The following is a 23,426-nucleotide window of genomic DNA, read 5'->3' as shown; positions in this document are numbered from 1 at the left end:
CTCATCCAAAAAGAAACAGCAGCTTGTAACAGATCGGACATTCATCTGCCCTACCTTGACGTACAGCGGCTCCCTCAGGGTCTCTACGAGTAGGCTGACTCTCTCATCCCACACTGGGTTGAGGTTCTTATGGATGGTCTTACTCCTGAAGACCTCCTTCCCTGCAATTTTAAACTTCACATACGGGTCGCTGGTCCCTGGGGAGAGAAAACAAACACAGACAAACACCGTAAATTCCAGGATAAGGGGGAATTTCAGCTCCAATTACCTGCAGCAGCTCACATTATATATAATGTCCCTGTAGCTTCTCCTGTCACTGTGGGGTAAATCTATCTGTCTGTCTATCTCACTCTCAATCTGTCTATACATCTCTCCATCCACTGAGTCTGATTACACAAACTCAGTCCTTCTCAGTTTGTGTAACCAGACTCAGTGTGTTTGTAGAGATCCTGAGAGACAAGATAGTTTTAAGCAACAAAAAATGCATGCCAGCATTAGTCCATATTATCCATATTGAGCACTTAGAGAGTGTGGTTGCAAATTGAGAAATCCATCATTTGAAAATGGTGATAAAATAATTACAGAGTCAAACACATCTGATTTGAGGATCCCAAGAAGGAGCATTTGAACAAATGATGCCGTGTCCAAAAATGTGCAGAACAAACTGTGCATTGACAAAACTATCTTATGATACATAATACAACCTGTTATGTTTATGTTTATAATATAAATATAAACATAAACAAAATGCATAAACACTCTTTCAGAGTTTAACAACTTTATCCATGAATGGTGTTAGACAAGATTTACGATGTAAGCAAACCCAGCTTCTTAGGGGAACTTCTGTCAGTCAGGAACTTTTCATTCATGAATTAAATGTATATTATATGCTTTTACACTACTGTTTTATTTTACACTACATCATCAACACATGCATCTGCCCCATGGATTACTTTACTGCATGTCTCAAAAGTTTGGATTTGATAGAGTAAATAACCAGCAATATCATGACTGGGGCTGGGACATGACTGTTATCTACAAGGGAGGGAACACCACTCTGATTTCAGGTAGCTGTGTGATAATAGAGTACAAACATCCAAAGCAATTTCATAAGGGAGCGAGGGCAATCTGGACTCTCTCAAACACCAGAGGAATCGTTTAAAACACGCAGTCTTTTTCTCAAGAGATGTCTCTGTTACTGTTAGCCCTTCTGTACAGATGAAAAAGGCTTGCTTTTTCTCTCTTGCTGAGAAACAGCGAGAGAGAAAACAAGAGGTGAAGGCAGTTCAAGAGCTACACACACACACACACACACACACACACACACACACACACACACACACACAGCTGGGGTGCCTGAGGAGAGTTTCAGGCATGTCATGTGACTCACGTTCTACTGTAGGTCAAACAACTCATGCTGATTCCTAATTGGCTGAGACACAGTGACAGCTCAGGATGTGATGCTGAGTGTCCTGTTGAAGCTACAGCCTCAGGACTCCAATTTCCCTCAAGAGTGCACAAGGCAAATACAATGCTTGTATCCAACCACTAGGTGGAGCCATTGATTTATATTTGTACTGCTTTGAAAAAGTGTCAGGTGTTTTTTTTAGGGATCAATGACTTGTGTAAAAGTGAGCTTTTTTTGTTCCATGTGCACACATAAACAGTTGCGGGCAAAATAGTGCATACATAAACTAACATAAATCTGACATGCATACCTGTGAAAATACTAATATTGCATGACATATAGGGCATTTGATTCCACATATGAGCAGAGACAGACTAGAAGTTTTATTACCCTGAAAAATGGCCATTGATCTGCTTTTATCCATATCTGCTCTAGCTTATTCTATCATCCCATTCCCAAGCACCATAAAGTTCAGCATAAGAAGTCCAGTGATTTGACAGGCAGATAAAATTAACTAAGATAGAGGACACACACTCGAGACAAGTGAGTCAGTTTTACAGATATGGAGCCCAGAGAGGTAATAAATGAAATGCAATAAAAGTACAAATGAAATACAGTCCAGTAGATAAATCTCCATATATGTGGCGAGAGGATTTTCCTGTGTCAAACAAACAAGCGGAAACCGGCAGAGCACCTTATTAGACGTGACCGAGGCAACAAGACAGAGTCGAAGAGATGGGGAAGTATTGAAATTGGCAGTGTCTGGGATTAGGGATGTGTGTGTGTGTGTGTGTGTGTGTAGGATATAAACAGGTTTATTGGCCTGCCAGGCTGGTCTTGTCCAGACTCAGTTAACATAAAATGGCCAAAGGAATCAGGACTGGCTGGATCACAGAAGCTGCATGTTCTTTCCACACAAAGCAGCCTATATGTCTATTGTTGTAAGTACTTCTCATAAACAGCACTGTAAAGAGTAATCACAATGGTTGTGAAGCGGTATTAACATGTAACAAGTAGACTTTATGTATATACTTTATATACCTTTTATATAATACTTCATTTTGTTTAAATCAGTGGCTGTTTACCTATTGTAGGTAAGCTTCTTCCACTTTTTACCACTGCATCACTTTTTGTAAATAAGTGTATGGCATATTCTGCTAAGCTGTTGGACGAGCAGAAGGAAACATACAACATAAAGTATTAGATGGAGGGGCTGCCAAATTAATGAAACGTTATTTACAGTATTTATAAAATTTGCCAGACTGAAAGCAACTCAGTCTTCACATGGCTATCACAAACATCAAGCTATTTGTGACTGTGAAGTGATATGATTCAAAAATCGGTTAGTGATAGACATTGTGTATGCTGTGAACAATATTTACTTGTACAGGGTGACCACAGTGCTATGGGATCTGCTTGGGTCAGCAGTGATTCTCTCCTGTCATGTCACTAAAACTCAGTGATGTGAACGTTCCTGAAAACTACATGTACTTACATACTTCCATCACTTCCTCTCCAACCCAGCATCTGCTGACGAGCTCCTTTTATTTCATCCTGCCACCCATATCCACTGTACCTCCAGCTGTTAGGAGGAGCTGTGAACCTGCGGTGAAACTCCACTCTAGACTGAATATGCTCCCACCAGCTCAGAGCAGAGATATGATTGTTTGCTTGTGTCTCATCAAATTAGTGTCATGTTATCGTCCGCTGTGACTAAAATGATTACCAAGCAAATCACAAGCCAATGGAGGAAATCCCATTGTCATGCAGTTCCTAGAATATGAGTAATAATGCAGTTTTGCCATATCCTCCTGCCAGTGTCTCTTGAGTGAAATCACAAGTTGAAGTAAATATGGAGACTAGTGTTGACTGGCGGTGAAAACTACAAGCAACCCGAATCCATCAATGTGCTCCTGTTTTCTGTTAGAAGGTAATGAGGGCGGCTATGTTGTAGGAGAGGCTGGCAGCGAGGATGCTGACTGGGTAAATGAAAGGCTCAGCTCTGTGGGTGTTTGCATACATTTGCATCAGTTCGAGATCAAGTCATGACCTATCATTAGCGAGAAAAATAACTTGCAATTATCTGTCTCGCTCAGATACAACGTCTTCCCCGGTGCTCGTCAAGGGTGTGCAAGAACACTCAAAGTAACACTGACACATACGGATAATTCTGGATGATTCTGCAATTGCATTAGATGCGCTGATGATGATGATTAAATAATTTTAAAGGATGTCATATAATAGGACCCGCCATACGTCAAAGTGCATTTTACTCAGTATCAACTTGCCATTTGGGTCTGGCACCATTCAGATAAACATAAAAATAGGCCAAGCGTGGAGTTCAAATCCAATCAATGATCTCCAAACACACCATAACGGCTCTGTCATCAACCCAGCCTAAACCTTCCATCCAAACATAATTATCTGCTGTTTGGATTGGCTGAAATACAGCAGGTCATTAGCAGCTTAACTAAAGCAGGAAACAAATGGTTTTGACTTTCTCTCAATCTGTCCTTCATTTCATCTTCTTCCAAAAAATGACTTGGGAAGGCTGTGAACTTGATTGAAAACTTCAAACACTGGCCACTGCAGACAAATAAAAATATAAAGTCCGTAACGGCTTTATAGGGTTGTTTTTATATCAGCTTTGGTTCAGGGACATGGTCTCAGTGTGAAACTGAATATATAAGTCTGAACCATCGTCACAACAGAGGCCAGCTACAAAGTGTCCCCTTCGAAGAAAAAATGACTCTTGTTTTTTTTTAAGTGCTTGAGGGTGGCCAGAGGAGGTTGGGCTGACCGAAAATTGCTGACATGATTCTCAGCTGCCAGCAAGCTTTGACATGACAGCAGCGGAATATGCACTATCCCTGGTCCACTGGGAGAACACGTCCACTACTTCACATTTCAACAACCTCAAACACCCATATGCACAAGTGCCAACACTGGAGATACGCATACATATGCGCGCCTGCATACACACACACACACACACACTCACAGACAGTCATATACCCTTTTACACACTGTTGCCCTTGACATATCACTGCGGGACAGCTGCAGTGGAGGGAGCACGGATGACAGGATGAGAGAGGAAGGGAGCAGAGTGGAGATACAACTGGATGTAACTGGCATTACTGTTCACTGCGGAGCAAAGAGCGAGCGGGAAAAGCATTTCACGACTGTTCATTTAAATACAAAATAAATGCATGAAATAGAAAATAATTTGGCTTGTACTGAAATTTAACTATACTATAGGATTACACAAGCCCCACAAGAGAAATGGTCGCGCACTGCATTAGAACAGCAGTAGCTACCGATCTCTAGACCTGCAGCAGCTCTCCTTTCCTCTCCTGCTCTCTGTGTCCCACTGGGTCGATATTCCCCAGACACACATCATTGGCTCTGAGCCTCTGCATCCCACAGTGCCAGCTTTATGGCGCCATAAACACATGGCGATAGCAGCGAGCTGAAAAGTATGAAATGGGAAAAAGCTTGTAGGCAGCTGCTGGTTGAATATGAGGGAGAATAAGGAGCGAAGAAAGGAGCAGTCGGGGGTAGTATAGAACATAAAGAAAGAAAGCCACCATATGTCACATATGGAGGCAGGTGGGCGGACGGGGTCAACAGGTAATCAATAAGCATTGGGAGGAATGCATAGTGAGTTGTCGTAAATGCCTATAACTGGGGCACTGGGCTTGATGGATCTGTATTCCCTGGATGTCATGCAGGCAGAGGGGCATGAAATGGAAGTGTTGGATAAAGTGCTGTGGGTGGAAAGTGCGACCGGGTATAAGGTGTCAGTGGGTTAAATCATTGGATTATATGTTATGTCGCAGGTTGATAAACTGGCAGAGGTGAAGTCGCTATGGCACACCGTGGAAATGGAAGGTCTCTGGCTTTATGGCCCCAGAGGGCAAAAACTGATTACTTTTCTCTTCTACCGCTCAGAGACATTACAGCTGTCAGGGGTGGCACATGCAGGGTAAGCGACGGTAAAATAGAGAATAGCGATGCTGATCGGAAAAAAGACATTTTTTGACACCGTAAAGAAAATCGCGATGCAGGAAGTGAATGGTGTTGCTGCCATTTCTGAAAGACAACTGAGTAAACACGCTTCGTGTAGCCAGGAAGGGGTAAAAACAGTAGACCGAGAAGCTCCCTCTTGACCTTTCAAACTAAATCAGTATTCAAGTGGTGAGTGGTGACACTGCACTTTCTAAAGGAAAACTGGGTCCAGACTGATGGAAGCCATGGACAGAAGGGAGGAAAAATCTCAAGACCAAAAAACTCCAGACAAGCAGGGATACTGACAGACAGAAAACAGGCAGAGGGACACAGAGAAAGCGAGTGAGAACAGCCCAAACAGCCCAACAGCGAGGCTGAGTGGTTTATACTGTATTACATCAGGGTGTTAATCTATTCAGCCACTCTGATGTTTGAACCAACCACAAAATAATACTCTCAGAGCTGGGACAAATGTGTTTGTGAGAAGAGCCAGCAGCATGCTCTGAAGGTAAATCTGCCTTAGGTGCAGTGCCAGGGTGTGCCTATAAGAGCTCCCAGTTGACTTGTCTGTGATAGCTGCTTTCTGTCATCCTGACAGGCAGCTGAAAGGCAATCCAATACACACTTATCTCTACTGAACACTTAATGGGCAGAGAGCATAAAAATACGTCACACTGTGCCAGTCTGTCAGTAAGCCAGGATACTGTGCCAGGTGAGATGCAAAAATATGTTGAATATTTGGATTCACTTTCATACAGATACTGTACAGTGTCGGGTATGACACAGAGAGAGACAGTTTGGAAACTGTAGTTGGAACCAACTTGCGGACACACGAACTCAATGCCTCATCACGTATTTTCATAGTCTGTATCATTTTATTCCCATTTATAAAATCAACGTTAGTCTGTATGTCTCTTCTTTCTTATCACGTTCTCTTTATCCGTCTGACAAATCCAAAGGTGTAGGCTGTTTGGGGTCAAAATGATCATTTTCATCTACATGGTCATCCTCCCCTTCCTCCCCCTCCTCATCATCATCACCACCACTCTAAGCTGGCAGCTGGTAACTGGTCATACAACTTTGGATTCAATTAAACTTGGCCTGGTCAAAACAAGTGTAAACAGTGGTAATTTTATTAAATTTAAGTTTTAAATTTTTGAAGTTTTGCTTTAGTAAAAAGTGAGTCAATGCACCTACATTTGTTACAATGATACACACAGAGAAGTCAGGATAGGTGAGGAAAAAATGCATTTAGAAGACAAAGAGCTGATAAAGTCTCAAGGTTTAATACACATGTAATATAATACACTATAATAATATACATGTAATAATACAGGCTTGTAAACAAATTGATCCAAAAAGATGAAACTTAAACATGTGAATATTCTCAGTAATATCTGTTTTTTGTTGTTGTTGTTGTTGTTGTTGTTTGTTTTGTTTGTTTTTGCTTGTTTGTTTGTTTTTTGTCACCCAGTACCATCGACAACTAGAGGGATCGGACATTAGTATCCGGGAGTCCATTCAGTATTCAATCTGAATTTCATTACTGTGGTTGGATACCGAATGTGTTGTCCCCTTTTGTAACTGCTTCTTGATTATTTCCTCATCTGGTGCGGCACCTTCCTATTTCCTTGTGCACGGCTCCTCTTTCCTCTCCTCTTGCCATTTTTCAAATCTCTCTTTCATCCCCCACAAACTTTCTCAATTAAAATTTCCCTCAAAATGCCAACTTCCAGTTGATTGCATTGCTACCAGAGGTACTGAGGGGTATTTTCCCTCCGTATTTAATGACAGCTTGTTCACCCTCCAGGAAGTGCAATTTGCCTCGTGGTGCGAAGAGAAAAAGACATGGATCACTGACTCTGACATCTGGGCTAATCAGAACCAATCTACCAGTAACAATAAGATAAGGTTAAATCACTCTGAATGCGGCAGGTGCGAGCAAAGGGAAACGACTAGATGCTCTGCTGGCTTTACTCTGAACAGAAAGTTTACTGCTGCATGGGCTTCTCTGCAGCAGTCATTCTTTTCATCTGGGTAATAGTTTCCCTTGAATCCAAATTCACTGAATCTTATTCCGCAGCTGAGGTCTGACCAAAGCATACCAATATATGAAAATAAAGCAGCACTGAGCATTTTTGGTTTATATACTTAAAGTGAGTAGGCCCTTTGGGGAGGGCCGCAGTGCAAATCAACTATGCAAGTGTTCAGTTAGGATGGAGAGGACTAAAAGTCCTAGCCACTGAAGCTGTGATGTAACAGTTATGATAGAGGCCTTTTTGAAATTCACAGCATTTAATCAAACTCTAATGCTGCAATTTAAATGCGAGTGGTGTTCTAGGAGTAAGTTGGGGGGCATGCAGAAGTGTGGATCCCAAAGCTCTGGTCAAATCAGCCACAAATGAGGAATCCTCATTTCTCATGAAACACTGAAGAGCTCGTGAAGGAAACTGGAGAACATTGCTCAATAAATGCCTCACTGATAGAAACACTTAGTGCACATGAACACACACCCACACAAACAAACACAGGCCTGCTCATTCCATCAACATGCAGTACCAACCACTACTCTCTCTTTCTCCATCTCTTTTATCTTGTTCACCTTCTCCCTCACGCACACGTACAAGCATACATCAAAGCTCGCAAAAAGGATGTTCTGTGTCAAATCTCACTTTCATCAGCACACACCCACACACACGCACACACATACACACGCAGAGTTTTGTGTGTGTATGTGTGTGTGTGTGTGTGTGTGTGTGTCTGTCTGCAGGCTCTCAGCTCAGGGCAATAAACTAGAGAGGAGTGTAATGTCAGAGATGAAGCCTTGACCTTGAATAAGAAATTTGGGCTAGGTAAAGGATGACTCCTGTCTGTCTGAGACAGGGGTGGGTGGGGGCACACTGGCAGACTGGCCTGGGACATACGTATGTCCCAGGGGAGGAGACTTCTTGCATTTATAATGTTTACAGCATAATATGATGGTAAGGTCATGTTCAAAGGGCTTTTAAAGATAAAGCCATTCAAATAACAGACTGCACCACGGCATTAATAAGCCTTAGCCCAAGAGTGCGCCTTGTAATGAGCTAAACAGAGTCTTACAAGAGAATGATAATGCTGTGATTAGGGATGGGACAATAACTGGCATAACTATACAATACAGTCAAAACTAATAAATGAGTATGCCATTATCACAAATTCTTATGGCCGTGACTATTAAGCAGTGAATTATTGGGAGGCTGAATAACAAACTCAAACACAATGTCCCAGGTCTCTTCTTTCATTACTTTTATTTTCCCTGAAAGAGAAGGCAGTGAAAAGCATCATAGAGGAAACATTAAGGTATCTGCAGTCAACATATAGGCTAAATAATGCATAAATATGGTAATGATTGATTAACATCACCATACTCATCAAATCCTGCTTTTAAGGTTTTTAACTTATCGGTAATTACTGAGGCAACACTGTATGGAATCATTTCCATCAGGATAATTGTTGCATGACATTTTCATGTCATCACAGGACTTGTGATTAGTTAGAAATTTGTAAAAAAAAAAAAGCTTTGCATTGGCATATGTCTTTCAACTACTGTGTAGTCCAATTAATTCATTGGCCTCTCCACTTTCATTGCAAATCTGTACATATTCATTAGACATTCATGATCAATGGCTCTCTGTGTCAGGAAGGGGCAGACAAACGGTCCTGAATTATTAACTGATAAATTATGAGTGGGTAATTATACTTCCACTGAAGATGGCCTGATATCACATACTAAAAATAAGTGTTATACCTCATGAGTAAAAAAGATGAACTCAGAGTTTCAGAAGTCCAGCTAAGCCTGGGGCCTACAAAACATGCTTGTTATAAATGGTCTGTGAAACAAAAACTACGTACCAACAGACTTCTAAATCTTTATCACAGCACTATTTCACAGTCTTACAAGCCGCTCTATCCAGATCTATGCAGGTTTAATCGAACTAATCATGCATGAACAAACAACAAATGAAATTGCTCATTAGTGACCGTGAACAGCTGAAATTGAACTGGAATGAAGCCTTGACAGACTCAGAATTGTAGAGCATTATGAATATGAAAACACAATGAATATGTATGACAAGCACCTGTTGAGCGCACATCAATAATGCATCGCATCATGATGAAATCACTGCTATGCAGTCCACCAAACAACCTAATCGTTATTCACACTAGCAGCTAGGTAAGATGAACTTTACTGATCCCTGAAGGGAAATCTGGTCAATGCAACACAGTGAACACACAGTGTGATGGAGCTGCAGTTGTATACCGAGTACAATCAACAAGTCACAACTGATGTCAGGCCTTGGGAAATATTCCCCTTTGCATTTGAGTGCATCATAAACAATACAACACACATTAATAATACACCAGCTGGCTCATACACTATTCTCATTCTGAAAAACATTAATTGTATTGCAATCACTCACTGTGCTTTCCCCCGACAACCCTGCTTTGATCATGGCAGAATGATGCTGTATTGCCGTGTTAGGTTAATGTCAGTCACCATTATATCACATTGCAATATCTTTGGCTTTCACATACTCCACTAGAGAAATCTATTTTCAAGACCAATATTTTTTTTTTTTTTTACACACAAAGCAGGAAAACCATGATCTCTGTCAGCTACACCACAGTGCAGCGCTGCTCTGATGCCTGTGATGGTTCAGACGGTTACAGAAACGACTGAATTTTCCTCCAAGAGTTGAGAGTTCTCAGACTTTCTCTAAACATCTTAACTCTGATCATCGATTTCTGTGACTTGAGAAGGGTTCCTGCTTACCTGAGTGGAAAATAAGGCTCGGTGTAAATCTAAATGCTCACTCTGAATCATTCCTTCACCTTTGTGCTCCCTTGTTGCCTGATATACAGCGCCGGAGGACCCCTACAGAGCTTGCCAGTGCACTGACTGTCAAACAGAACCAAACCATGGAGAGGGCTCAGTGGTGCTTGTCATGAGATGTGAGCACAGGAGAGGAGTGAAGTGTAGTAAAATTGTCCATGGCTGAGTTGTAAAACCTTCAGTCACGCTCGATTTGCTCGCCTGCAACACCGTGGTGTGTGTGTGCGCATATGCGTGTGAGAGTGTGGTGTGTGTGAGTGGAGTGGCAGGACTGATGGATGGTTGCAGTTCTGGGGTTTCCCATTACCAAGAATGCAATCTATAGGACAGGAAGCACAGACAGGAAACTCCATCACGAGGAAATGCAGAGTGTTTGTCTGCTCACAGGTGCACAGTGTCCAAGCAGAAAGTGTGTTTTACAAAGGGAGAGGCTTATATTCTCTTCTTTCACCCGCCTCTGCAAGCAAAATGAACCTCGCTGGTGAAGGATTAGCACATTAGCTGTGACTAAAAGGAAAAGTTGGGACAGCATTACAGTGAGTTTCCTTGCTTCATACGCCTGAGCTGAACAGAGGAGAGCAGAAAAAAAAGCAGACAGCAACATAGCATGGAGGAGGTTGATGTGGGGGAGAGAGCAACAGAGGAAACAATGCAGCACGTGCCGACAGTGTCAAGCTCTGGTGAACTGTTCCTGTGTCGTAAGAGTTTGTTTCGCAGGGAGCTCATGTTACATAATTAGCCTAGCTCTAGAGTCATAGATGTTTGCTATTACTTTGAGGACTGAGAGCTAATTACTACAAATCACACTGATACACTACTATTATACTACAGGGTGCCCACAAAGTCTCTTTACAATTTAAAAAATCTATTCCAAAAGCAATTGATGAGATATGTTAATCAAATTTGTTCAGTGTACTCAGTGGTTATCAAAGTTTTTAATCACATTGACATCAACAACCTGAAGCAAAAGATCTCTGATGTCATTGCCGCCATTGATGAGGCTATGCTACAGCGAACATGGCAAGAAATGTGACGTGCTTCATGCAACTAATGGTGCCCATATAAAGGTGTATTAAATGAGGGGGGAAAAAAAAAAAATTCAATATCTACTCCTCATTTTCTAATAATTTTGTAATAATTTCCACAGATTTGTCTATCCATTTGCTTTTGTAATAAATTTGTTAAATTGTAAAGAGACTTTATGGACACCCTGTATTATTAGTCTTTTAAAGGTACCTAATGCAGTGTGTGACTACTAGTGGTGCTATGGAGCACATTAGGAAACTGGCTGCCCATTTTCTTTGCATGACATGTTTTTCCATCACGCTGAGAGCACGGGGGCGATGTAATACACACACCGATGTAAACGATACACCTTACAAAGTGTTCCAAAACAGGGCTTTCCAAGTGTGGTTTGAGGGAGGAAAGGCATTCAACATATTAATTAGGCTTTGGTGAGAATTTTTGAATGTAAACAAAACAAATGTGTGTTTAGAAGGAAAACTAGATTGGGACGGTCAGAGGTACATACAGACAGGCAAACAGGCATGCACATGCACATGTAGTAACACATATTAGAGGTCAGCATTGGGTTTGAATTTTGGCTCGAGCCCCACTATGCCCGTCTAATTTAAGGACCTACCCGATCCAGTCCAGTAGGTCACACGAAATTTGAGGCCTGTGCTTGATCAGAGCCCAAATTAAATTTTTTAAGAGTAGAACAAGTACAAGTGCTGCCTGATACACAGACACAAACAGACACACGCATATTATAGTGACAACAGCCTTTTGGTTAGTCATCGTTGCGCTGTGCCACTCACAGGGCTGATTTAGTCTCTAGCAGGGATGCCTGCAGAGTGTGAGTCAGGCTCTGGTCGGTCATGTCTAGATAATTATTACACAAGTTCAGACCCAAATTACATTTGGCTTTAATTCAACAATCCATAAAATTATGCTACCACAGCAGTTCTGCAGAAATACATTATCTGGAGCTTCTCTGTCACCAGCTGTGAAGAAAAAAAAATGTTAATCTGTTTTCCGCAAAAGTCATTAACTGGCACGGGCACAGTGACCTAGATAGTAGACTAATGTAGCAAGTGTTAGTCAAATTGTCATCCATTTGAGTCATCTGGTAATTCATGGCAGATGTGACAATACAAAATCCCTGAACCATAAGCTGGCATTTGGACAGCTGAAGCAGTTTCAAATCTGTAAATAGAGTATTTATGCAATTAGACAACAAAACTTGGGATGTGTAGCAGGCAAAGGAAAGTACCAAACTCAGAGGATGAAGGGAACTGATATGAAACAGAGAGGGGAGATGAATGGTAAGGAGGTATTTGATAAGGGGACAAGTGAACAAGAATTACACTACTTTTTTTTTTTTTTTTTTTTTTTTTTGCAACGGCAACAAGTTACACTTTTCACACACAGAGAACTCCAGCCTGCCAGAATGCCAGTACAGTGTGAAACTATCCCTCCTTACATGCAAACAGCTCTGGTTAAAGTGGTAAAAATGTGTTTACGATATCCACACCTCTTGCACAGAATTAGGGCTGGCGTGATTAGTAAAATAATTTATTAGTCAATCAATGGAGGAGCAGAAATAAGCAGGTGAGGAGGATCTGAAGGGTATTAGTTTATTACAAGGTGAAGACAGGAACAACACAGGAAGTCAGGAACAAGGCACACGGAGTCCAAGCAGGCATGACTAAAAAAAATATACAACAAAGACTGAAATAACAACAGCACTTAAAAGACACCTGTACCAACGAGACAACAAGGAACAGGCGGCGCGACAGGAGAACAGGCGAGGAGCTGATTGGCTGGGGAGAACAATAGGAACAGGGCAATGCTGACAACAAAGATCCTCTGTACATTAGATACCACAGTACAGGCTGTGCCAATGGTATGAAAAGGTGTACACTTCCCCTCTAAAAACAGTTAAATAAAAGTTTTCTTTCAGTTTCAACTATATCTGTTTATCCAGTCGGCACCAGTGCACTGAAACCAGAGGCGGTGCAACACCAACAGCGAGAGGAAATATCTCTGTGCTGCTGAGACAGAGCCAGGTCTCAAACAAAGCTCATTTTCTCCTAATTTTTTTGTCTGAAAAATGGCATTTAATTGTCAGAATGTCCATAAGATATGTGGCTTGTGAAAAATGTGTCCAATATTTACCTCTGTAGCTATGAGGCAAAAAGAATTGGTCATAATCTGCGCTGCTGTTCACTTCTCCCATTGAAGTGAATGGACTAAATAAAGCGGCTAGTCTCTTAAAGGGGCGGGGCAGTGGTGAAACCCACCTGACACAGATACAAGAAATGACTAAATGAGTCGTCTCTGCTGACAAGACTGATGCAGGGCAGGAGTGGAGGGAAGAGCAGGCAGGAAGACAACTAAACGTGACATGTCTAGTCAGATTCATGGCATAATCAAGTAAGAAAAGCCCCAAAAATGTGTGGTTAATGCTTCTCAAATGCTACTTTTTCTTCCTTTTCTGTTTAATATGATTGAAAAAAAAAATTTAATTTTTTGGGCAGCGGTCAAATTAATTAGGCAACTTGCGACGTCACATTGAGCTCTGGTAACATCTGATGGAAATTTGCCATTAAAATGACTGAATTAAAAAAAATCAATACAATGATTAAGAAACTAGAAACACTGCCTCGCAGCTGTATGCCACCACAAACCTGGAAAATTGCAGTTTATATCAATGTCTGTCCAGACTCATAATTTTTGTAGTGAAGACTTAATAAAATGGAAAGGGAATTTAATAAAACAGTAGTATGTGTATTTTTTTTTTTATTTATTGGGCAAAATCAATAAACAACAGAAACATGCCAACTTCACTTAGAGGCTCTTTTTACAGAGGGCTGATAGAGAGCCTCCTCACATGAACCAATAAGCTCGTGGTGGACGACCAGAGCAACAGTGTGTGTGTGTCTGTCCTGCTTGTCATTCAGGGAGAGGAGGTGAAGTGAAAATGCTGAGTTATGGTGATGAATAATGGCCAGCAAAGTGTTTTTGCAGAACATTATGATGTCACAGTGAAGCTGACCTTTAAATTTTTCAATATAAAATGTCATGACTGCATCACTTTATCCAATCTGACATTTGTGTGAAACTTTGTCATAAATGGTGTGTGAATTGTTGAGCTATGGCCAGAAATGTATTTTGTGACCTTTGACCTCAGATGATCAAAATCGAATCACTTCCTCCTTGAGTCCAAGTGGGCGTTCATGCCAAATTTGAAGAAATTCCCTCAAGCCGTTACTGAGGTATTGTGTTCACAAGAAAGGCATGGACGGGTGTACGGGTGTACATGGTCGGACAGACAGATGGACAACCCGAAAACATAATGCCTCCAGCCACAGACAAAATAAGCTCTGCAGCTCTAGATGAATGTCAGCATAACTTCAAAAGCAGTTTGAAACTCTAGATGTGTTTGCAAAGCAAGAGGGGTCAAATAAAACCTAAATGTTGTACATGCATGTACTGCGCAACAAGTTTTTACAGAGAAGGTTAAAACACAGATAATTTTAGTCCTGGTAAGTAACATATCTGATTCATGAGATGAATCCAAACAGCTCCACTGACAAAAGTGCAATATAGCGGAGCAACGTTATCTGCTGTGAGCTCTGAAGGCTGAAAGCAGCAGAGCGCAGAGCACAGCAGAGTGCCAAGTAATCGTATCCAAATCAAAGCCACTGTGACACTGACGGAGTCTGTCACCTCCACCGAATAGCTGGCTACACACACACGCGCACACACACTCACACTCACAGGTTAAATGCCATTGTGTGTCACTTTTATTGACGCTGTCTTTTTCATTGCACCTGCCAACAAAGTTTAAAGGAGGGTATTTTTTCAGTTGTCTGTTATCTCTAAAATGTGCAAACAGATTTGGATGAATCATGGGGTGGGAGAAAAATGTCTATTAATACAGATTTTCCTCTGCTGTTTCTATTGCTGTTGTAGCTAAGGCGGTTTTAGGGCAGTATTTTACATCAACGAGTTGGAGCTTCTGGTTGCTTTGAATGCACCGTTGCTACACATGGGCTCCAATAACAGACAAACATGGAGGAGCGCGACACAGAACAGGACTCAGTCTGACCCTACCAAGATGAGGAACTTGGATGTAAGAAATCTCACACTGGCCAAAAAACGGTACTTTGCAAGGTATGCTTCAGACAGGTTCCACGTCAGACTTTAAAACAGCAAACCTCTGCTACCACTTACAGAAGAACCATGAGAGGCAGGACAGGGAGAAGCAAAAGATGCGAGCTACATGGAGGGCAAGTGTTGAAGGCAAAAGCAAAAACCTCAGTTCTGTCACATGTCACGTCAAAGTAAAAGAGAAAGTGCATTTCATTAGTATTTCGTCCACAGAATTACCAAAAAGATTGTATAGACAATCTTCTATCACACATCATGATCTCAGACTTTGTCCATATTGCACAGCCCTACTTTTGACTCTGCGATGAGTCAATTTTACTTTTTAAGAGCTGACTATGCTACATTTATGTGCTGACGGGAAAGTCCGTGATCAAGGACTTCCAAGATAAAAAAAAAAAAAAAAAAGTGCTGCACTTGCACACTATTTTGTCAGAAAATAAATCCTGAAGACAAAGGCTAAAAAACATAAATTGTTACATAGTTGGTAACTTTACACTTGGAGAACTGTTTGTTGGAGAAGCATTGGCAATGCATTGGCAAATGCTCTAAATGAATGATCACATCAACTATAGACATCACATTTAAAGGCTTCTTTTGCTTCTGAGTGAAATCTAAAGAAATCAGAACCATTGTGTTAATCATCGATGTTAATCATTATCAATATGTTGATGACTTTAAGCCTAATGTGCAGTGTGTCTCCTGACACAGCTTTCTCTATTGCTGCCACATTCCAGCCCTAAACACACACACACACACACACACACACACAGTACGCAAATGTATTGCAGGAGGGAAGGAGAGGATGTCTTGCCAGGCTTCACCTTGTGGCACCCAGAGCACAGCGAGACAGACAGGAGTACAGTTTCATCTGAGGTCATCGTACCTCAGAAGAGCTTGCTGCTGGTAGCTCACCATGGATGACAGCTAAGACAGGGGTTAAGACACTCGGGACACAACAGGGTCACGCCACACATTGATAGGATAAGGCGGTATTCAAAGTTAGGGTGTTTGACAGCTAGAATTTATTGGGCTGGAACCAAGAAGGAAAGAAAAAAGAAAAGAAACGAAAAGAAAAAAGAAAAGAAGTGAATCCGAGTCTATATATACAAAGACATAAAGGTAACATTCTTGCTAAATGTACTGTTCATTTTGAATGTCTCTCAAGGTGGGAGAATCATATCAAGGTAGGCATAAATCATAAATTTGTCCATAAATGTGAGCTAGAACCAAAACTTGCAGAGTCTTGTGCAGAGCCAAAATAAATGAGCGAGCACTCCCCCTGATTCTTTGCATTTAATACAAAGCGGTGATGGGGATGGGTATTATGAATTTAATTTAACACAGGAATTATTAAGTCTATGTGGGACCTTATACTGGATTAACTGATGTCTTGACTTAACTGAGCAAAATTGGTTATTTCTGGTAAGAAATAGCTTTTCAGTAATATACAGTGTAAGTACCTTCATAATTTACTTTATATTATTTACAGCCTTGGGGGGTCTTCTGTGCTCTGTGTCCACCAGATAACAACTAACCTGCTGAGCTCCACTGGGAGGCAAACGCAGGATCAGGGAGCAGGATCAGGGAGGAACGCAGGATCAGGGAGGATTGTGGCAGGTAAGACCTGCCACAATTGGCTAATCAAAAATCACACACTCAAACACATACATAGAAGCATGCATAAGCAAGAACACAGAGGAATAACTAATTAGACCGCATGAGCCCATGTGCAAGTGTGTGTGTACCTTTGGATATGTGTGTGTGTGAGAGCATGACACTATATGAAATCATGGATGGATTTGGAGTAGGACCCTCCTGGTAGGCTGGAGTGTCCTGGCTTTGGCAGTGGATTGAAAAGTGGATCCTATGTGATTACAGCTTGTTGTCTTTTTTCCCCCTCTACCTGAAGACAAACGGTTACGTGACGGGAATGAAAATGACACCACAGCTGTTTTTAAATATCACGAGACAGTGGTAAGAAATGCTCACAGTGGATGGCTCGAGCATGTTCACATGTCTAGCAGCTATATTTGTTTCAACTCCGCAGTCTCCCTTCCAGGTCGCTGGACACGTTTGCATCTCTGGAAGTCCACAGTGCAGTGGTGATCTTGAAAAGACGCTGCTTTTGAAATTGTTTTGCTGGCAAAACTAAAAAGTATTTGGATCATTTATAATTTATGTCGGGGCTTTTAGTGAATCAATTGAGAGTAGGACCAAGTTGCTTTGCCCAGCTTACTGCTGCTCTTTGATAACCCAGCTCTTCTCCTATCTATCTACCTGGAAGCATGGCTCAGACCCAGACACATGTCTGAGAGCGAAATGTAATTGGTTAATGGAAAATCACTCCAATCTCCCATGTCTGTCTTCTTTACCCCTGATCTGATGCTGTGCTACCTCAGCAGCAGCTAGCGAATGCCTCTATTGAAATCCCCATTTACATTTCAAAACGCTGCATCAACGGCTGAATATTTGAATATTTGTACACTTCTGAATACCAGAAGATGCCAGCTGTTCTTGGTAATCCCTTCTGAGCATTGTGCAACAAGAGATGTGTTGCAATACCAATTCTTGTTAAGAGAGAATTGCCTCTATTGCATGTAATCCAAACAGAAACCCATTCATTTGTCTATCTTCATCTGTCCATCTCTCTCTCTCTCTCTCTCTCTCTCTCTCTCTCTTGCTCTGTCTCTCTCTCTTCCATAATGAGCCGTCTCAGAGGGCCAGGCAAGGACGAGACAGGTGCACTGCGCACCTCACTGCTCATTATCCAGAGAGAAAGGTAGTCAGGACACACATAAGGTAGAGAGCATGGTTGGCGTATTCACATCTTGCCATCACGTTGGCTCTTCTCACCACTAATGAGACCGTGGCATCTAACACTATCCACATCACCATTTGTGAAAGGAAAGTTTAGGAGAATGCCTCATCCCTTGCTTATTTTGGCTGACTGACCGCTCCAGTATGCTATACAAAATCCCTGCCATATATAAGTTGAGGTCAAAGAGCTATCGCAGTGGGAAAGGGGCTTTGTCCTGTCGGAGAGTAGCCACACTCTCTGGGGGAGTGACACATTCTGTGTAGCCCAGTGGCTGCAATATGAGTGGTTTGGCCAAATGGCAGTGATAAATGCAACACACTGACAGAGCTCAGACAGCGCTGAGAGCTTTTTCCTCCCCTGACCCAGACCTTTTCCAAGGTACTTCATAATTACAAATTGACACTCTGGCACCAGTGGTGTAAAGAGTACTACAAATTGCTATTCAAGCAGAAGTACTGTTACTTTGCTGATATTTTACTTCAGTAGAAGTAAAAATACTGCTGTAAAAATCCACTGAAGTAAAAGTAGTTAACCCTATAAAGCCTGAACTATGAAAGAATTGGCAGAAAAATCCAATTTTTTGAAATTTAACCCTTTATTTAGTCCTATAACATGTAAAACATGTAAAACATGTAAAAAAAAAAAAAAAAAAAAAAAAAAAAATCAAAAAATTAAAAAAATATGTTATTACATATGATTTTTCTGTTGTATCACATATGACAGTACTTGAAGTGCCAATGGTATGGTCCAGGGTGAACAGAGGAAGTGTCCAAAGGTATACAGCAGTATTTTGGTCAAGTATTGATTATACTGAAACGGAATGTGTTATTTGATAACGTGTATCATATATGATACAAATGGCTTTATAGGGTTAATTTAAAATGTACTTGGAGTAACAGCTACTGAGTAATGGTCCTCACCTCCATCAAACATCTCAAAGGTTCCACAATCTGTCATTGATTATTTGCTCTCTAATGGATGTGATTTAAAATATAGTTAAGTATAATACTCAAGCAAAAATGTATTGTAAAATTACAGGGGCGGCGTGGCTCAGGAGGTAGAGCGTTCGTCCGGTAACTGGAGGGTTCCCGGTTCGATCCCCAGCTCCTCCAGAGTGTGTCAAAGTGTCCTTGAGCAAGATACGGAACCCCTCACCGCTCCTGATGGACAGCTAGGTGCCTTGCATGGCAGCCTCTGCCATCAGTGTGTGAATGGGTGAATGTGAGGCAAAACATTGTCAAGCGCTTTGAGTGGTCATTAGACTAGAAAAGCGCTGTAGAAATGCAGTCCATTTACCCACAGTTATGTTTAAGCCATGATACAGAAAAGGACACTGCATAAAACCTGAATTATGTTCATGCTTAGGAAGACAGAAAATGTGCCACATCATTTTCAGTAAATCCATCTCACATCACACAGGGAAAAATGGAGCGAGTCGTAAAAAAGGGCCAATAATTCAATGAAAGAGAAGCTACACCGTGGGAGTGATAAGAGACAGAGGAGAAGGGAGGTGAAAGAGGAATGCACTAAAGTGGTGGTGCCCAGAGAAGTATTACAGAGAAGTATGGACAGAAAAGAGGCAGAGATGATGTGGGGAGAGACAGCTAAAGCAATAAAGATACTGTAGAGATAGAAGAAAAGGTAAAAATGAGATAAAGATATAGATCGATCTTTTAGGATGGCAGCAACCCGTGTCAAGTTCTGTCTGTGCGAATGAAGGAGAAATAAACAAATAAGATAGACAGAGAGGAAAGCTGAGAAAATATAGGACACTTTTGTGTAGGAGCGACAAGGCTGTTTACTTTGTGTTCGTCTGAATGGTGCTGAGGTGAAAGAGGGAGAACAAACCGATCTCCTACCTGTCCTGTCCCGGATGGCCAGGTTGTTGCCTTTCTTCAGGACGATATCCAGCTGGTACATGGCTGGGCTGGGAGGCCGGGGAGGGGGCTCTGCATTACTGGGCCCCACTATGTTGATGCCCTGTAGAAAAACAACATCATGCATGTTATCCGGGTGCACCTACACACTTCAAATTAGTACAGGACAAAGTCAACATCAATGCTTTGTACAAGGAAAAAAGACAAACCTAACTTTTTGCTACCAAAGTGCTAACTCTGCAGCAGAAGGACTCATCAGAATTGAGAAAACTGTGTTTCTTGTGCTGAAAATTTTTTGTCCATTAATTAGTTAGTCAACCGACAGAAACTGAATCGATTGTTATTTCAATCAGTTAATCACATCGTCATATATTGATGATCATTCATCAATTTAAAAACAAAGATTCAAATATTTCCTTAATTTTCCACATTTTTATCATTGCAAAATCAAAATCAATACGTTTTTGGCTGCTGGTCAGACTAATGAAGACATTACTTTGCGCTCTGGTAAATTCTAATGAGCATTTTATCATTATTCTTCTAAGAGCCCTTGTCACAGGCCTATTTGTTTCCAAAACGAAGGTACAGTATATTGCAATAGAGCCCTTATAATCTCTCAATAAACCACACTGCATAAACCAGTCTGTCAGAACTGCCTTTGATGGTAATTACAAAACCTAGCATTGCCTGGAAACATGACTGTGTGTACTCTGATAAGTAACCACAGTAAGCATGCAGTCCTTTGGAAACATCTTAGAAGGTCACATCTCAGTGGCCTGGCATGCCACCCTGCAGCCCGGAGGTCAATGATCTACTCTGGTACAGGCCAGAGGCTCCCATCGGGCGCTGGTTCCTCCTCGAACTAGCAGCCATTTAGAAAGCCACAAGATAAACCAGGCTAGCCTTTGAGGTCCACTTAGAGGTCCACACTACAGTTCATTCTCTCTCCATCTTTCTCTCTCTCTCTCTCTTTTCTTTCTCTCTGGCCCTTGCTTTTCTCCTCACCACTTGACAACCCGTGCGTGGGCTCCGCTGTCATGTTTCTCCAGCTATTTTACTCTGAGGATGAAGATAAGAATAGCTGCAGAAGAGCAGAAAAATGCTAGCGGGCCACTGAGAGGCTACTGGCGGACTACTGGGACGAGCATAAGAGCAGCTCCCACAAGAGAACAACAGAGGAGGGGCGAGATCTCAGAATAGCTAGAAACGGAGGGGAAGGATGCAACTGGGAAAAGGAAGGCAGACACCCGAGGAGACTCGCTGCTAAAGCCCATCCTGAATGTCACATTTGTCTGTCTCATAATGAAGCTATCATGAGATTTCCTGTACATTAACATTAAACAGCCTATGATAGCTTTGTTCCATCGACTGTCATCTTTCCATTTCTGGTTATATTTGAAAAACAAAAGCATGAACAGTGTGATCTAGTTAGTCACATGCTGTGATGTGAGAATGCATTTTTGTTTTTGAAGTTGTTTTTTTGTGCATAAATGCAGAAACTAATTGGCATTTACAAAATGTGTTGCACAAAGGGAAAAAAAAAAACATATGCCAGTGAATGCAATCAGTAGGAATATATTATGTGCTCTGTTTTGATTCAAAGCTAAAAGAAGTGGAGAGGGACTGAGTCAGAGGTGAAGGAAATGTGATTAGAAATCCACACTGCTATGATGGGAAATAAAAAGTATTAAAAAAAAAAAAAAACAACAACTTGAAAGCATCCTTTTAAAGTCTTTGTTGCAGACTTAAATTCACTGTTTTCAAATCAAAACCACAGCAGTTGGGCCAGAAATATGGTGCAATCTGAGACTTGTAACTGTCAAATCTCTCAACGAGAAAAGAAAAGAGAGGGTCACTTTCGGCTTTACAGAACCTGCTGTTTAGGAGGTGAAAACAGAAACAGAATGGACTGCTTGGTATCTTTTTTGGGGGTGGGGGGAGGAAAAGACTAAAATACTCAGTGTAATATGTTAGGTAACAGGTGCATCCGAAAATTGAAAACAGAAATCTGCGGCTATCTAATGTGAACATTTAGAGGCAGACGGGGGAGCGAAGGTTATGTGATTTGATAGGATAAGCCTGAGGTCGCCGGAGCATGCAAGTCACTGTAATTGAACTGTGTGTGCACGTGTGTTTGTGTGAGTGTGTGCAGCTGCAAGTCTGTTTTGCTACCAATAGGATTAGACAGCATTTGTGGAGGTCTGATCATGTAACCTTTTTGCTATGGAAGGAACTAATACATACATGCATGCGTGCACACCCACTCACACACACACACACACACACAGTCTCACACTCACATGACCCCCCACTGTTTTGGCTGTGTAGTCATATCATTAACATACACACCATGATTACCAAAGATGTAGAAATCCCTAGATATACTGTGCCCCCAGACTCACCAGTACATGTTTTTTTCCAGAGCATTGTCTGTGGTACAGTGTGTGTGCTAGCAGATGCAAGCACACCAACGTACACTCTCAGATAACAAGGGATGCAGAAGAAATGGATTTGCGGGGAGAAAGCCAGAGAAAGCCAGGGTACACAAGGCAAGATCAGTCGTGTCTTTGTCAAAGCAACCGAGAGGAGAAAACCGACAAACAGACCTCACAGTTACAGCTGGTCAGACCATGTATCTGGAGAGACTAAGCAAGCTATTTCAAGTACATTTCACACTGCAATGGGTGCAAAAAGATTATGTTGGCTTGTTCCTGCTGAATAGTTATCCGTATCTTGATGTCTGAGTCCAAATTCCCAACCAGTCAAAGTGACATATGTGCCTTTGGGTGAGGAACGTGGCTGCAGGCGTCCACTTAATAATCCTACACAACACACATCCACCCCTATCCATTTACAATCTCAAAGAAGTTTCTATTTGCCCAAGATGAAAAAAAAAAAAAAAAAAAGAGGACATTCACATCAGAGCCAGTTCGTTTGGAAACTGTCTCTGGCTTACATTCAAGCAAACAGAAAAAAAGTAAACAAGTGTTGGAAGTGGCTATTACAGTCACAGTAAGAAGATTATGTTGGCTGTTTCCTGCAGTGCTCATAACTGTCTCCACTGTTTGGGTCTGTACTCAAGAGAAATTGTGAAATCTCATCTGTAAAATGCTTCCAGACTCAGGGAAGTAGGTTCAAATTACAGCTCCAAATACAAGTATTAGTAAAGTAGTAGTATTACTAAAGAATGTGCATTCATCAACACCAGTCAGTGTCAACTGATTGAGTGTTGGAGTTCTAGATAATTTGTGATATTGCTACTTC

The 23,426-nt window shown here is 41.5% G+C and overlaps 1 protein-coding gene across 4 annotated transcripts in view; it reads right to left on the bottom strand.

Annotated features, from left to right (window-relative positions):
• mctp1a (multiple C2 domains, transmembrane 1a) overlaps positions 1 to 23,426 on the bottom strand; it is a 181,992-nt gene that overhangs the window by 75,162 nt on the left and 83,404 nt on the right. For all 4 annotated transcript variants that reach the window (XM_030060841.1, XM_030060842.1, XM_030060839.1 and 1 more), the window contains 2 exons: positions 20,145 to 20,265; positions 55 to 197 (listed from right to left, as the gene is read on the bottom strand). In XM_030060841.1, the coding sequence (XP_029916701.1) occupies positions 55 to 197; positions 20,145 to 20,205 (204 nt within the window). In that variant the 5' untranslated portion in view covers positions 20,206 to 20,265. The remainder of the gene's footprint in view (positions 1 to 54; positions 198 to 20,144; positions 20,266 to 23,426) is intronic.

Source organism: Myripristis murdjan, chromosome 9 (assembly GCF_902150065.1).
Source record: "Myripristis murdjan chromosome 9, fMyrMur1.1, whole genome shotgun sequence".
Lineage (NCBI taxonomy): Eukaryota > Metazoa > Chordata > Actinopteri > Holocentriformes > Holocentridae > Myripristis > Myripristis murdjan.
The sequence above is the reverse complement of the archived record's forward strand: the minus strand, read 5'-3'. Positions and strand labels throughout refer to the sequence as shown.